The 15,873-nt window shown below is 53.2% G+C and overlaps 1 protein-coding gene across 1 annotated transcript in view; it reads left to right on the top strand.

Moving 5' to 3' along the window:
* WSCD1 (WSC domain sialate O sulfotransferase 1) overlaps nucleotides 1–15,873 on the top strand; it is a 28,511-nt gene that overhangs the window by 9,926 nt on the left and 2,712 nt on the right. The window contains exons 4-6 of the mRNA XM_016200920.2: nucleotides 1,705–1,826; nucleotides 14,509–14,668; nucleotides 15,660–15,824. Of these exons, the coding sequence (XP_016056406.2) occupies nucleotides 1,705–1,826; nucleotides 14,509–14,668; nucleotides 15,660–15,824 (447 nt within the window). The remainder of the gene's footprint in view (nucleotides 1–1,704; nucleotides 1,827–14,508; nucleotides 14,669–15,659; nucleotides 15,825–15,873) is intronic.

Below are 15,873 nucleotides of genomic sequence, written 5' to 3' on the forward strand. Positions count from 1 at the left end.
TCACAAGGAGTAAGAGCCACGAATGTACTCCTGGGGTGGGATCAGAGGTAGGAACAGAGCAGTTCATCAATGGCTTCATTTTGGAGGTGTCCTTCTGCCCTCAGTGGCCCTGGGCTGTCACCTGGGAAGTGAGGAAGGAGGGTATGGATAGACTGAACTAGATGACAGCCTTTTCCCTGATAGTCACTCGGTGACCCCCAGAGGCAGCCAATGCAGCCGTCCCCAGCAGCTCTGAAATTGCAGTGTATGCCGTGCCCCCACATGCCCTGTTGTGTTCAGTTCATTCATCCACTTGACCCATATTGGGCACATGCTATGTGTCAGAGCCAGGGTTTGGGGAGTACAAGGACAACCCAGATGCAGCCTCCCCAGGGGCCCTGTTTTGTACCTCCCTGTGGCCCGGGACTGGCTGGGATGCCCATAACCCTACTCTCCCTGTGCCCCGCCTGTGCTGCTCACCCTCCCTGTCACATGCCCTGGAGCCTGTCTCCCCGGTGTCTGTCCCACCCCAGAGCAGTTGGCTGAGGACCACAGCCCAGAACATCTAGCTATTTTCTTCTTTTGGGGCTCAATCATGCCACAGGACAGGAAGAAATTCTGTGAGCTCAGCACAAGCCATAAGCCAAGGCTCTTACACCAAGGCCAGGGCAGCCACATCAGGTCATCAGGATGCTCAGCCTGGACTGTTTTCCTTCAGTTGTGCCCAAGTAGGTTGGTGTTCTGGTGTCCAGACCACTGGCGATACGGTTGATCAGATGGGCTTCCAGACCCGGGGTGTGATCCTGCTTTGCAGCTCTGCACGGAGAGCCCTCCGCTGTGGTACTGGCTGGTGAGAGAGTTCCCGCCGCTGGTCCATAGCCAGGGCAGACAGGGAGCAGGGAGAGAGGTTGTGCCCCAGGAGATCTGGGATGAGAACCGGGATGCCATCTAGAAAGTGCTGTGGCAGACAGGGAGCAGGGAGAGGTGCTGAGCCCCAGGAGATCTGGGATGAGAATTGGGGTGCCACCTAGAGACACTCTGATGAGCCTGGAAGAAATATGAGCATTTGGTGCTGGAACATTTCAGGTTTGTTCAGCACCTAGGAAACCAACTAGGGAGCTGCAATTTTCCACCAGAAGGTCTGGAGAACATTGTGGCCAGAGGCGTCCCTTGGAACACAGACTTAAGGAGTATTCCTGGAATTTGGTGGGAGTTCAGGATCGGGGAGGGAGCACAGCGGTGGTGTGACTCAGTGGCGCAGTGAGAGGGAAGGCGCAGGATTTCAGATTTCCAGACCTGTTCTCTCCACACATTCACAGGGGAGTCATGGACTTTTCCAGAACATCGTCCTCCCAGGTCCCCTAGTGCAGAATCTGGCACATAACGGATGCACAATCAGATTTGTGGAAGGAAGGGAGGGAGGGAGGAAAAGTGAATGGGCACCGTCCCCCGAGAGCTGGCTGGAATAGTGAGACCTGAAGTCAACAGTTTCAGAAAAGTGATCCCTTGTCAGTGACCCTGGGTGACCAAGGTTCTGTGCCTGGTTTCTCTCAGGAGCTTGGCTTGACCACACCCCACACGGGCAGGTTCTCCTTCTCTGATGTGAAATCGGCCCTCCTGAGGACGGTTACACCTGTTTCAGGATCTCAGCCACCAGTTTCCCTAGTGACAGGCACCGGCAACCATGAGCACCATTTCTCACTGGAATCCTATTTTTTCCCCCAGGGAGGACGGTCACTTACCGCGGGTGCTTCAGACTGCCGGAGAACGTCACACATGCCTTCCCCGACTCCCTGATACAGGCCAATGTGACAGTGGAGACGTGTTCGGGGTTTTGTTCCAAGAAGGTAAGACCAATTATAATTCCATCACATCCAGCGTGTGTGATGGTCTCGGAGAGGGGGCGGGGGCGGCGCTGGGCTGCAGACGTCCGCCTGCTCTCGGAGCAGCAGGCCATGCAGCAGACGTCCCTGAGGGTGCCCTCAGAGAGCCTGTTGCTAAGTCCAGCGATTCCAGGTTGGGTGGGGAATTGTCAGCAAAGGTTATAAAAGCTGAAAGGATCATGCCTTTCCCGACATGAGCTCTTGGCACAAGTGTGAGATGTTATATTGACTTGGTTTGGAAGCAAGAAAATGCTGGCTCAGGACTTGGGGAGAGCTGACGGATGTTCTGTTATGTGTGCTGACAGTGTTGGCCATGAACCTGACTTCAGGGGCACCTTTGGCTCAGCCTGGGCTGAGGAGTGGAGTGTGACTCTGCAGGGGCTGGACTAGGCACCAAAGGCCATTGTCCCTGCATCGAGTGTTAGCTCTGGGGTGGGAAAGTTGGCCAAGGCCAGATAGGACTTGCAAAAGGCAGGACCGGGGGATTGGGAAGCAAGGCTTGTACACCAGCAGGCTGTCCAAAGAACATTGACATCCGGGGCTGGAGTCCAGCGGTCTCCAGATTGGTCTGGACGCTGCAGTCCTAAGAATGGCCCTCAGTGGCAGCAAGCTGGGGTTTGGACTGCTCCTGCGTGCGGGGATTCAGTAGCCTTCATGGGGCCATGATACCTGGCAGTGTAACAGAATGGGACTAGGAGCGCGGAGAGCCTTGGCGATGATGATGATGATATGATGATGATGATGGTGATGGTGGTGATGATAGTTATCAACAGTAGCTAACATGTATTGATCATTTATTTCATGCCAGGTACTGTTCCAAGCTTAAATGTGTTAATCCATTTAATCCTTCGTAGCAACCGTATAGGAGAGTTTCTATGATTATCAGCGTTTTGTAGGCGAGGAAACTGAGGAAGGGAGAGGTCACACAGCCAGGAACAGGGAAGCCAGGATTTGAACTCAGTGGAGCTCCATGGCCTGCTGGTGGTTTGAAGGTCCAGGAAGTGGGCCTCAGTGAGGGCAGATGAGGTTGGAAGGGAAGGAGCCTGCCCCCCACTGCGGCCCCCACCCTCCCTGGCAGCCACCCTCCCTGGGCTGTGTTCTCAGCCCTCCTGAGATGCTTCCCTGGGAGGAGGGTGGAGACAGCCTTTCATGTGCGCCTTCCTCTTGCGCACGCACAGCCTTTGAAGTGGCTCTCTTGCATGTCCAGCACTTCCCAAGCCTCCGCTGAGGATGTCTTGGGCGTCGGGGAATCGCGAGACACATGCAGCGAGCCAAGAACAGTTTGTTGATTTGCAAACATCTGGCCTGGGGATCTCAGCTTCCTCTCTCCCAGTCGTGGGAGCGGAGCCCTGAGGAGAGGCAGCAGGGACACCTGCTTGTGTACGCAAGGAAACAGTCCGCTTTCCAGGGCCACCTTCGCACCTGCAGCTCAGAGCAGGTCCCTGGGGAGCCCCCACGAATCAGGAGCTCAGCGGGGCCAGCCCAGGCTGAAGGGAGCCTCCTCGGGTCACCAGCCTGGGCGGTGTCCTGCTGTGTGCCGGGCCCGTGCTGAGACCTTCCCACCAGGGATCTGCTTTAATTCCCCCAGAGCTCCTTGAGGGGAGCTACTCCAATCCCTGCCCGTAAGAGCCAGTGCAGGTTGGCACAGGCATGGAACGACTGGCTTTACCGCCCATACTTGCCACCACTCCCCTGCGCTTTTATGCTGCTCCCTTTGTGTGACATTGAAGGAGGGGGACCCAGGAGGGTGAGTGCAGAAGGGAGGCAATAGGAGAGAAGGGACATGACAGGAGACAGACGGCATCACCGCCTTGTGTCCTCAGTATTTTAAATTATTTTTAATAGGTGATATGCTCACACGGAACACAATAAAAAGACACAAAAGCGCTCAGACGGGAGAGTCTTCCTCTCACCCCATGTCTCACCCACCCAGTGTCTGTCCTTCCTTGGAGGTAGCCTGTGGTGTGACTTCCGTCGCCCACTGTCAGAGAGTCTATGACTGTTCAAGCAGTTGTCCCTTTCAAAGATGTTATTCCTCTACAGACCCGCAGGTGGTAACGAGCTACTCACTCCACCCAGTGCCGGACTCTTGTTTTCCTTGACAATCTTGTCTTAGCGATGGCTCTGTATTGGTCAGGAGAGCACTTTCCCAATCTTTTATTCCATTACATGATGTGCTATAATTTACTTAACCAATCCCCTGCTGTTACACACTTAGCTTGTTTCCAGTCTTTTGCTTTTACAAATAAGGCTGCAACGACTCTCTTGTGAGTGGGTTCTTTCGTTTCATTGGATCTGAGACAGAATTCCAGGGAGATGCTGGGTCACAGGCTTTGTGGCCTTGTCATGTTGGCAGACTTTGCCATATCGCCCTTGGCTGAGGTTATATTCATTTTACACCCCACCAGGGATGTTTGAGAGGGAAACGAGGCACCCTGTGACTCTGCTTTTAGGGACAGCGACTTCAAAGCAGCCTCCTAAGTAGACATCCCAGTGTTCTGGGGGCGCCTCCTCTGGAGCAGCCCACGAGGGCCCAGAGATTTCTGCCCTGTGATTACAGACGTACACCTTGACGGTTTAAAACTCTTCAACTTCAGTTTTCAGCCTTTCTTTGTTTTTGCTGGCACAGATTGGCATTGCTGCAATTTTGCCTTGGAGCTTGTGCCAGGGGTACCTGCAGGCTCTGGATCTCTTCTGCCGTTTCTCACTTTAGCACCTTGTATGTCTCCCCTCATGACATGTTTCAAGGACAAGTCACACACTCAGCTCTGGCTCATGTTGGTGGGAATTGTCCAGGTCAGAGCAGAGAGGAGAGGGCTCTGGGTTCTTCAAGTGGCCTTTGCCAGTTTATTTTCGGGGCCTCCCTGTATTGTCGGATGGGGCGGGAGTGTGGCTGTTTCCTCCAGGCCATTGTTTAGATGCCCAGAAGTTTGCAGCTGTGAGGAACAGTCATCATTTTCAGCTTTAATGTTGAAAGGAGGTCTTGGCAGGACACGTTTAGGGAGATGTGGCCAAACACTTATGCTGACACTTACTGTAGAGGGTTGTGGGGAGCAGCAGAGCTCAGAGGTGGGGGAGACCCAGCCCCCATGCATGAGGTGGAGCTCACCCCTGGGGAGGGGCTGATGCAGGACCCGGCAGAGTAGGTCAGTGCCTTATGCGGGTGGATGTGGGCAGTGTCAACAGGTGGGTGAGGGGTGTGAGGGGTGCATTGTAAGACTAGGCAGCTATTTAGCAGGAGGGGGTTGGTGGAAAACAGCCCAGCTTGCTGGAGTGGAGGGCTACGTTGTGTGGTGTGAAAGGTGGGTGGAGACAAATGACAACTGGCCTTGGATGCCAGCCTCAAAGTCCAGATGTTTTTCGGTGGGTAAGAGGGAGCTACTGGTGTGTAGCAGGGAGAGGTGGTATGCCCAGCATGGCACTTCACAGCTGTGGGTAGGGTGCTCTGGAGGGGGTGGAGGTGTTCTCTGTGGATCCCTTTGGGCAGCAGCTCTCCTCAGGACCACCTTCGGAGATGCCTTGGCAAAGCTGTGGTAGGAGTTGGCCTGTGGCCTGGCTCTGGAGTTCGGGATTCCAGGTGGGGCAAGGACGAGGTCCCACATGTTACTCATCCAAGGAAAACTACCATCTACCCAACAGAGTGAGCCTTTGCTTCCCAAGCTGTCCATCCCTTCTCCTCGTTTCACCCTGTGGATGTTGGTGTAACTGGGACTCAGCCTTCTGGAGCCCCCTTGCCCTGCCCCCGGCAGCTCTCAGCTCTGCAGTTTCCTGGCCAGGGTTTTGCAGGGACTCTGACTTCACTGTAAAGCCGGGTGTCTCAGCCTTGCAACTGTTGGCATTCCAGGTCGTCCACCTTTGTTTTAGGATCTGTCACTGCACTGCAGGATATTTAGCAGCATTCCCGGCCACTACCCATAACATACCAACAGCACCTCCCCCCTCAGTTGTGACAACCCAGACTGTCTCCAAACAAGGCCACATGTCCCCTGCAGAACAAAATTGTTGCCTCACGCCCCACCGAGAACCACTGCCCTAGAGGGCCAGCTTGAATGTGTGGGCTCAGCAATGCCCAGGCATGGCCCGCATTCTCTGTGCGTCTGAATCCTGGCGAGCAGTTGTCTTTTCCAACTATTTGGTGAAGGTGAGGAAACCAATTCCTCTGGTGTTGAGGTCTGGCGGGCGTGAGATCGGTTGGAAGTTCAGCTGACCCAGCCTGCAGTGACCAGCGATTGGTTTCAGGATGGTTTCCTCTCTCCTGTCCTGGTTGCTGAGGGGAGGGTGAGAGGTGAACTCAGGGATATCTGGCTTTACTTTCCTGTCTGAAGTGCCAAGCACCTGCTCTCCAGAAAGGCCAGGAGCACCGAGGCTGCAGGGCTGACCCAGTGGCAGCTTCATCTCATCCTAATTTGGCTGAAAGACAAGCTCAGATGTTCTATGATGCGGGAATGGTTACATTAAAGCCACAGCCATAGAGTGGACTATAATGCAGCCACTGAAAATGCTTTCAAGGACTTTTATGATGGAAAATGCACACAGCAGAATGTTAAATGGGACAGAGCTAAACCTGGGGGAGGGGCCTAGGGGCTTAATCAGGGCTGGCTGGGCTGTGGGACCAGCAGCAGATGTGAGAGGTGGGGCTTGGGAACAGGAAAAGAGGGGAGCCCTCCTTGCAGCGCCCCAATTTTGAGCACCATCTGGGGTTTATTTGTAGCCCCAGATAAAAATCCCTATTGTTTTTTGTGTGTTAGTTAAAATGAATTTGGGGAGCTCCAAGAGTGTAGTTTGACAGAAAGAGAACGTTTTGGGGAATATCAGCATCTTAATGATCTGACTCTCTGCCAGCAAGAGGGACTTGACCAGTGTAATGTGTTTTTAAACACAGTAAAATGGTCTTGTCTAATTTTCTGTGATCGTTGGGAGATGGAAGGAAACCTGCTCATTCTCAGTACTCAAAGTCCTATCACCTCCTTCATTTGGACAGAGGTGAGAATGAAGAGGTGGGGGGAGCTTAGGTATTGGCATTGCTACCAGTCTGGATCTGGGGGTGATTAATTTTGAAGCAGGATATTTATGTGCAAACAGACTATTTGTGGGCGTGGGCATGCCCACAGTGGGGCTGGTGAGTGAAATCTAACACCATCTGTAAATAGGTTACTAACCTGTGACGCATCACTAGCATTATGCCTTGTGATCTGAGGTTTTATCTGCCAGCCGCTGGTAGTGGTTCTACTGAGAAAGCAACCAGGGGACAGGATGCAGGAGGGAGACAGGTGCCTCTTTTGGGTGCCCAGGTTCTTCATAGAGAATATCAACCTCCTGGATGTTTTCCCATTGACATTTCTTCTAGGGTTTTTTTCTTTGGCCATTTAATGGCGGCGCCAGCCCAGCCGCCTGTGAAATGGAAAAGCCCGTGCTAACGGGGAGCCTGCTGGGCGGCCGCTGGGGCTCAGATCCGCTGGGATCCCCGTGGACTCGGTGTGTGCGCTGGGCCGTGGCCTCCATGGGGCGCGCAGCTTCACACACCCCCAGGCTGGGTCTGTAAGTGCCTGGGTTTTGTGACTTTCTACCTTGATATTAAGAATTTTTTTCTTTGCCAAAATGCTGCATAGTCATTTCAATGATTGATAGGTTGTGGCTTTGGATTTATTATAAATGTTCTGTAGTGAACCTGTTGATGCTATGCTGTGTGTCTCTGGAGAATATTTATTGTTTTCTTGGGGGGGGGCATTGCACAGGTTTTATTTTAGAAAATTTAGAAATTTTTGGAAATGCAGAAATAAAATTAAAACTTACTTGTAACTTTACTACATTAGAGAAAACAACTAAAAACATTCTGCACACCTTGGTCTTTTATTCCGTATACACACATATATATATGTATATATGTATACATATATATGTGCATGTGTGTGTCTGTGTATGTGTATATATATATGTCATCTGCTTTTAATAAATTGAATCTTTCCTTCCTCCTGTTTCCTTCTCTCATCTACTGTTGCATGAGCTCCCTTTGCCCTGCTATGCCCTCCATGGCTACAAGGCATCCCATCCTCTACTGCTGGACATTGAGGCGGTTTCTTTTTTTCCTTTGCTGTTATAAACAGCACATCCTTGGGGGCAAACCTTTGAGCAGGTTCATGATTCTTTCCTGGGGCTAAGCTATCAGATATGGGATTGCTGGGGCGAAGGGGATGTGCATTTTCTCTGCACACTCAAGACTTTCGGTACCTTGAAGGCTGTGGTCGCCTGGCCTCATCGTTCTGAAGGTGGTAGGAAGGCAGCTTCAGAGTCATAGTGACCTGGGGACATAGCCCTGTTCTGCCCTTTCTCGTTTTGTGGTCCTGGCCAGTCACGTAGCCCTGAGCCTTAGTGTCGTCATGTGCTTACTGGGGTTGGTGGTGGCGGAAATGCCTCACCAGACTGTGGGGACGACTCGGGGACTTTGTGGACGTGACAGAGTTCTGAGGTTTGTGTGTCTCTTGCATAGTGAATATTCCAGACAATGGGGTGATGGTTCCTTTGCTGTGCATGGGATGCTTGAGACACTGGGTTCATTGGTTCTGAGCCACACAGTGTACCATGAGCTCTTCTTTCTGGGCCATGTTTTGGCTGTGACAGGGAGGGTGTAGCATGGAGAGGGGTTAGTGGGTCTACCGTCTGGAGGCTCAGTGTCTGCAGAGAGCCATTGCCCAAGGGGACATCCCATAGAGGCCCCTGGAAACACTGACATTTGCCCCCAAACAATCTGGAAGCAGCACCTTTGTGGCTGGACACATGCAAGGGGCTGTGAGTCAGCTCTTCTTACAGAGAAGCCCCTGCCCCACCCCATGCCTGTAGCCTCCCTTGGACTCGGGTGTCTCCTCTCTGACAGACACCTCACAAGTATTTCATTTCACCCTCAAAGCTCCCTCACAGATGCAGAAATCAAGACTCGGTTTATCCTATCTTAATCTCACACCTGCTGGCTCCAAAGCCTATAATCATTAAGCTATACCCGTTTCATAGGTGATCAAACCAAGGCTCAGAGATGCTCAGTAGCTTGTCAACACCGTGTACCTGACATTGAGCCTTAGCCCGGTGCCACCTCCCTGTAGCTGCCTCTCCAAACCACATGACCCGTGACTCTGCAGTCAGATCCCACAGGCATCAGGTCGGAGGACACAGGCTCTCAATCCCTGTAACAGCTGATGGGTTTTCATTCAACTTGACATTTGCCCGAAAGCACCAGAAGCAAAAGTTGGCCCCTCGCCCCCCATATTCGGAGCCACTTTTGTGGAAGTCTTCGTTTCTTTCTTGTGTCTTGAATGTCAGACTTGCCTGGAGTGAAGGGACCTGCCCTGGAGGGAGACTGGTCAGAACTAAGCTCTGTGCTAGTTTGCAGATTTCATCAAACACCCGTGCACTCATGTGTTTGCCTCCAAGGAGCTGGGTGTGGCATGTGGCAAGGCCCTGGACTGGGCCGGAGCTGGCTTCTGTTCCAGTCTCCCTGACGGCCTGAGGTCTTGGGCTGCTCACCACCTGCCTCTAAGCCTCAGTTTCACCTTCTGAAATTTGAAGTGCTGATCTTGGAAATGTCTGTAATTCTGTGTAACCATGGAGATCCCAAGAAACATGCTCAAGGAGGAATGAAGGTGGAGAAGATGAGACCCACATGGGCCACTTTATAGAGGGGTCCTTCTTGGAGCCTCACTCTGCCTGTTGGAATGTCCATTCCTTGACCCCTTGGCCATCACCAAGCCTTTGCATGTGGATCCCTCCACCCTGAGAGGCCATCCCTGGCTACATCACAGCCTGGCTTTAGGCTGGAGGTGATGTGTCAGGATCAAGATGCATATCCACCCTGCCCCCGGACACAGGCTCAGTGGCTTCCTCTTCAATCCCTTGTCTAGTTTATTGAAACGATCCCACATCTGTGTTTGTGCCTCCTTTCCACTTTGCTTTTTCTAATAATTTTCTCCTTTCTCTCTCTCTCTCCCTCTCTCTGGAGCCTGGAATGGGGGTGGGGAGAGTGGGGAAGTTGGCAGAGAGATAAGATTCATCAATATTTAATTTTTATGGAAATCATGTCCTAGAAATCCCCAAGGGTCTGAAAATTTGGTCTGTGTTTTCAGAATCCAGTGATGTCGTTGAAGTGGTTATGTTGTAAATAAAACCACATTACTGTCTGCGGCTCCCTCGCAGCTCTGCAAACACCCAGAAACTTGACAGTTTAATCCACTCAAGGAAGCAAAAACGTTCAGGTCACTGGTGGGGGCAACCTGTCCCCAGCCCTTGGATACAGTACCATGAGGCATCAACGTCGGCAGCACTGTTACAGCCAGGGAGGGAGACGGAGCCCCCTCCCTGGGTCTCTGACGCCCAGGGCGAAAATGACCAACAGGGGGCTCATGCCCAAACCCATTGCCAGTAACTTCGGGGGAGTTGGGACCTGTAGAGGACATTTCCTCATTCGTTCATTTGTTCGTTAGCCTGTCCGTCAGACATTCGTTAAGCACCCACCGTGCTCTGGAGGACGCAGCAAAGCCCAGCAGCCCAGGGATCCCTGCTCACACGCTCGGGGAAGGAAGCGAGCGGTAAACAGGCCAGGAAGTGAAACCGAGCGCACGCTGAATGCTGACGAGTTCTGTGCAGAAAAATGAAGCAGGAGCATGCAGCCTTAGCCCGTGAGAAATGAAAATATTTATTGACCGAGAGTCTTGTACACGGACGTTCATAGCAACTTCATTCCTAATAGGTAAAGACCAGAAACAGCCCCTGTGTCCACAAGTGGATGAGTCAACAAATTGGTACATTCCCATGCACAGTAACAGCGATCAAAAGGAGCAGTCTATTAACAGATAGAACAACAGGGGCGGTTTAACAAATATATTTCTGAATGGAAGAAAGCAGACCCACAAAAATAGACATTGGATGGCTCTATTTATAGGACATTCTAGAATAGGCCAAATGAATCTGTGGTGATAGAAATCAGAAGAGCAGTTGCTTTGAGGGAGGGTGGCTGATGGGAAGGGGGTGGAAGAAACTGCTGTGTGTCTTCAGCTGCATTCATCAAGACCACTGAACTGTACGCAGAGGGTCCGAGTACTTCATCGCTGTTATACGTCAATGAAACAAAATCAGAAAGCACAGCAGGGGAATGAGGGGGTGGCGGGAGGAGTGATGCGACTTGAAATGGGTTAGCCAGAGGCCTCACAGAGAAGGCAAGCTGAAGAAAATAAGGGAGCAAGCCACAAGAGTGTCTGGGGGAAGAACATTCTAGGCAGAGAGAACAGCAAATGCAAAGGCCCTGTGGTGGGTGTGTGACTATAAGGGCCACGGGCCAGTAGGAAAGCTAGTGTATTAGTTTACCAGGGCCGCTGTCACCAAGTACTACCGAATGATGGAGGCTTAAACAACGGAAATGTATTTCCTGTCCTTCTGGAGGCCAGAAGTCTGAGATCAAGGTGTTGGCAGGGTTCATTTCTTCTGTCCTGGACTTGCACATGGCGCCTTGTCCCTTTGTCTTCACATGGTGGCTTGGCCTGTGTGTGCTTGTGTTGTAATCTCTCCTGATAACTGTACCCGTCAGATTGGATTGGGGCCTGCCCTCAGGGTCCCATTTGAACATAATTACCTCTGTAAAGACCCTGTCTCCAAATGCAGTCACATTCTAAGGTATGGGGGTTAGGATTTCAACATGTGAAATTTAGGGGACACAATTCAGCCCAACAGATAGGGGATGCGGCCAGATGGCCGGCCGTGTGCCCTCCCCATCGCTGCCATGTGTGCCCAGGCTGCCATTTCCCCTCACTGTGGGGAAGGTGTTGGTCCCAGAGGAGACGGGAGGAGGGCTTTGTGGGAGAGGATGGGTGGTGATGGTGGAGGTGGGAGGTTGCAATGCCCACGACGGCTTTTCACCAACTCCCGACTGCAGAACTTGCTTGCGGGAAGCCAGTGGTGTTCTGATTGAGGATCTGGACACAGATTTCACTTTCTGGGCAGCGGTGGGTGGAGTCTAGCTGGACGTGCTGCTGGGGTTTGCCAGCCTTTGTTCTCTCACTCCCAGATCCTGTCGCCTCGGCCCTGCACTGTGACAGTGGCCCTAGATGCCAGAGCTGGATGGATCACTGCATCTGACGTTGGGGGCAACTGTGGTTGGGGGTGTGGCTGGTTCCAAAGTTAGGGCCTCATTGTGGCCGCTAAGTCTTCAAAGCAATCCTTTTCTGTATGTGCCTGGTAGAGACTAAAGGACCACGAGTGATGATGGGGGGAGGGGCTTCTGGCCTTTGCCTGATCCTGAACTTTCGGGGCCTTGGAGGGAGAGGCAAAGTGCAGAACTTCAGGGAACAGACTCTTGGTATTCTGAGTGGCAGGTGGTCTGGGGCCCACCTCTAGTACAGCTAAAGGCCTTAAGAGATAAAAATAGGGGAGCACCTACTGTGTGCTGGGCACTGGGCTGGGTCCTTCTCAAGCATGCCCTCCCTTCATTCTCCCAGCACTCTGCATTGGATATTATTGCCCCCATGTTACAGATGAGAAAATCAAGGTACAGAAAGGGCAGGTATTTGCCCAAGGTCACACAGATATTGAATATGGCACTGGAACCTGAGTCCAGGTCTTTTGAATTATAAACCTGGTGCTTTCTCTACTGTGCGGTGCTTCCTCTCTCAGACATAAAAGTCCCTGGATACCCAGAGCAACTGACTACCCCATCCTCCATCCCTGTTTTAAGCCTCTCCCAGGAAAGGCTTATGGATAGATGTCCTAGCTCACTACCCTCGGGGTGGGCCAGGGGAAGTAGTGAGAGGGCCCGAGAGAAACAAAATCCTCCAGCTCTTCCAGGCAAGCTGATTCATGGGACATGCCCATTTTACAGATGGCGAAACTAAGGTTCCAAAGGGGAGTGACTTGCTTATGGTCCCATAGAATGTTTAAGAGTTTTTCCAATGCAAAAGGGAGCTCTGAGCTCTAGAAGCAGAGTGTGCAGCAAGATTGTGTGTCTGTGTGTGTGTGTAGGTGGGTAGGTGTACCTGAGTAGTGTGAGAATAGTGAAAGCATCCCCCCCCCCGCCCCCATCCCTACATGGCAGCTTGGCTGTGAGAGACACGTGGGCCTGGGCCCTGGTGAAAGTCCTGGCGGAGGTGAAGCTGCCCCTCAGCCTCGAAGACGGACCAGGGAGGCAGGGAGAGGCTTTCAGGGGCCTCTGGGCATCTAGGAGAGAATTCAGCCAGTGCCTAACAACAGCCCTGCATGGGGGCAGCATCCAGCAGCATCCACTCCCCTCCCTCCTAAGGTCTCTCCCCTCCCCCAGGCCCTGCACTGTCTCTCTGGGCTGGGACACCGCCTCTATTGTCTCTCTGAGATCCTCCGCTTTACCAAGCTGCGCCCAGAAAACGCTATTGATTTCCTTTTATTTATTTATTTATGAGATTTCGCCGTGGGTAAAAAAGAAGGAGGTTTGTGCGGCCCTTCCCTCGGCAGTGGGAAGTTTTCTCCGCCCACAGCCCCCCTCCCTTGCACACTCCTAGAGGCCTCTCCTCTCTGCACACTCCGGGAGGCTCGCATCTCCTGCGTGCCAGATGCAGGGGTGGGCAGAGATGAAATGGAGCTATGTGTCCTATCTAGTGCCCGGTACATAGTAGGTGCTCAAAAATACCTGCGAGAGAAGTGGGTGGAGGAATTTTGAGTGAGCTGTGGCTGATGCGGGAGGGTAAGGAGACAGAGGACAACTCATTCCCCTGTGAGCACTGAGCCTGTGCCGGGCCCAGTGCTGGGCAATTAAGACTCTTCTCATCCAGTGCTCATAATAAACGAGCAAGGGAGCTTCTATTACTTTTATTCAATGGTGAAATTCAGAGAGGCTCAGCACCTTGCCCAAGGTCACACCCAGGCCTTCCAATGCCAGCACCCCAGGTCTATCATACGGTACAGCTTTCTCAGTGGGAACAAGAAACCGTGTAAGAGACCGCGAGGAGCTGAACCCTGGCAGGGCCCCCTCTTCACCCCACCCCAGCTCTCAGGATGCCCCCATGGGGGTCAGTACATTGGTGGATAGAAGTTTACTCTCACTCACCTCTCCCATCTTGGGGAGATGGGTGTGGGGGAAACTGTCCTTGGCCCTACACCCCACCCTGCAGCAGACTTCAGGCATAAGGGTTGGGTTGGTGTCTTTCTAGGGAGAGCTAGCAGGAATTCCAGACGTCGCTTGGGGCTCTCGGTCTACTGGTTAAACCTGTGACACACTGAGTCCTAACTGCCCTGGGTGGGCTTATCTGTCCCATTCTGACCCCCACACTCATCTTCCCCCATGGATCCCACTGTCCATTCCCACCCTGACTGCCTCCTAGACATCTTGAAAGTCCAGTCCAGGCTCTGCTCCCTCCTTCCACACCTGGCTCACCTTTGTCATAGCACCATTCTCACTGTGCTATATAACTGTTGACTTGTCAGCTGCCAGTTGTGAGCTACTGGAGGGCAGAAGTCACATCTCATTGAGTTGGTCTCCCTGGGCTTGGGCACAGAGCACAGCACTAAAAGGATGGACAGGTATCCCTGTTGATCCCCTATAGCTGGCAGCACATCCACGTGTTCATCCCACACCTGAGCTGTGGGAGGTGTGGCCCTCACATTCACCTGAGATGCTCCTCTTCCTCTCCTTGTCCTGCAGGAGTTCCCCTTGGCCATCCTCAGAGGCTGGGAGTGCTACTGTGCTTACCCCACCCCCCAGTTCAACCTGCGGGATGCTGTGAACAGCTCACTGTGTGGCCAGGAGCCTGAGGCACAGAGGCTGGCCAAGTACTGCCAGGTCTACCAGACCCCGGTGCAAGGTGAGCCCCCACCCCAGAGGTGGGCAAGGCGTGAAGGGCCCTCTTCCCTGCGCCTGCCTCTGGTTGTGGCATTTGGTCTGGGGGTTTGTAAATGCTGGCCATGGCTGACTGCAGTCCTGGGGTAGGAAGGGCGTCTGTGTAAAAACCCTGTATCCGGGATGGAGGAGGCCTCTACCATCCATGGAAGCTGGACACAGGACGCAGGGGTCAGTTTGAAGAGCATCTGACCTTTATCTGAGTCTCTCTGGAGATAAGGGTGGCTTGAGGAAGGAAGGAAGTGCAGAGAGGCAGGGCCAGAGGGATAGCAGTGGCAAGGTGGTGGCGCTGCGTCCATGGGAGCTCAGTGGCCACAGGAGCCTCAGAGGCTTCCCCAGGCCAACCCAGGTCCTCGGGACCAGTAGGGCTTTTGGACTGTAATGTGTGAGCATCCAGCCTGCCCGGCTGACCTTAGGAGCTGGTGGAGGAAGAGCAGAGGGGGCGGGATGCTGCCTCCTTCATGGAGCACCTGCTGTGACCCAGCACAGTCCAGGGTTTGGGGGCTTCCATGTGATGATTTCATGCAGCCCTGGGGGAAGGAAGAGTAGGCTCAGAGAGGTTGCTTACCTGATACTAGTCCAGCAGGCTCATTGTTGGCTGTACCTGGGTGTGTGGCATTGGTCAGCCCAGCCATGACCCCAGCCACCTCCCCTGCAGTTATCTGTGCTGTGCCCGTAGCCAAGGCTTGGCTGTGGCCATGGAGACAAAGCTGAGGCTGAGGGTGCTCAGGGCGCCAATATGCACCACACTCTTGAGTGGGCTTCCGAGGCCTCGTTGTCACTGACGCTTTCTCTGGCCAGCCATGTGCAGGAGGTAAACCCCTCCCCCTTTGGGGACCTCAGTTCACACTTGTGTTAAGCAGGAGTCTTGGATCAGCAGTTTCTATCTAGGGGGGTCCGGCGGTGAGTCTGTCACCACGAGGGTAAGTGACCCTGAGACAACGTATGGCTTTCAGACACACGGTGCACAGACAGGAGGTTCCTGCCCACCAAGTCCAAAGTGTTTGTGGCTCTGTCGAGCTTCCCGGGCGCGGGGAACACGTGGGCTCGGCACCTCATCGAGCATGCCACCGGCTTCTACACCGGCAGCTACTACTTCGACGGGACTCTCTACAACAAAGGTAGGCAAAGGCTGAGGAGAGGGGGGGAGGCAGCTCCCGTGGCCAGACC

This window comes from Miniopterus natalensis, chromosome 17 (assembly GCF_054644295.1).
Source record: "Miniopterus natalensis isolate mMinNat1 chromosome 17, mMinNat1.hap1, whole genome shotgun sequence".
Taxonomy (NCBI): domain Eukaryota; kingdom Metazoa; phylum Chordata; class Mammalia; order Chiroptera; family Miniopteridae; genus Miniopterus; species Miniopterus natalensis.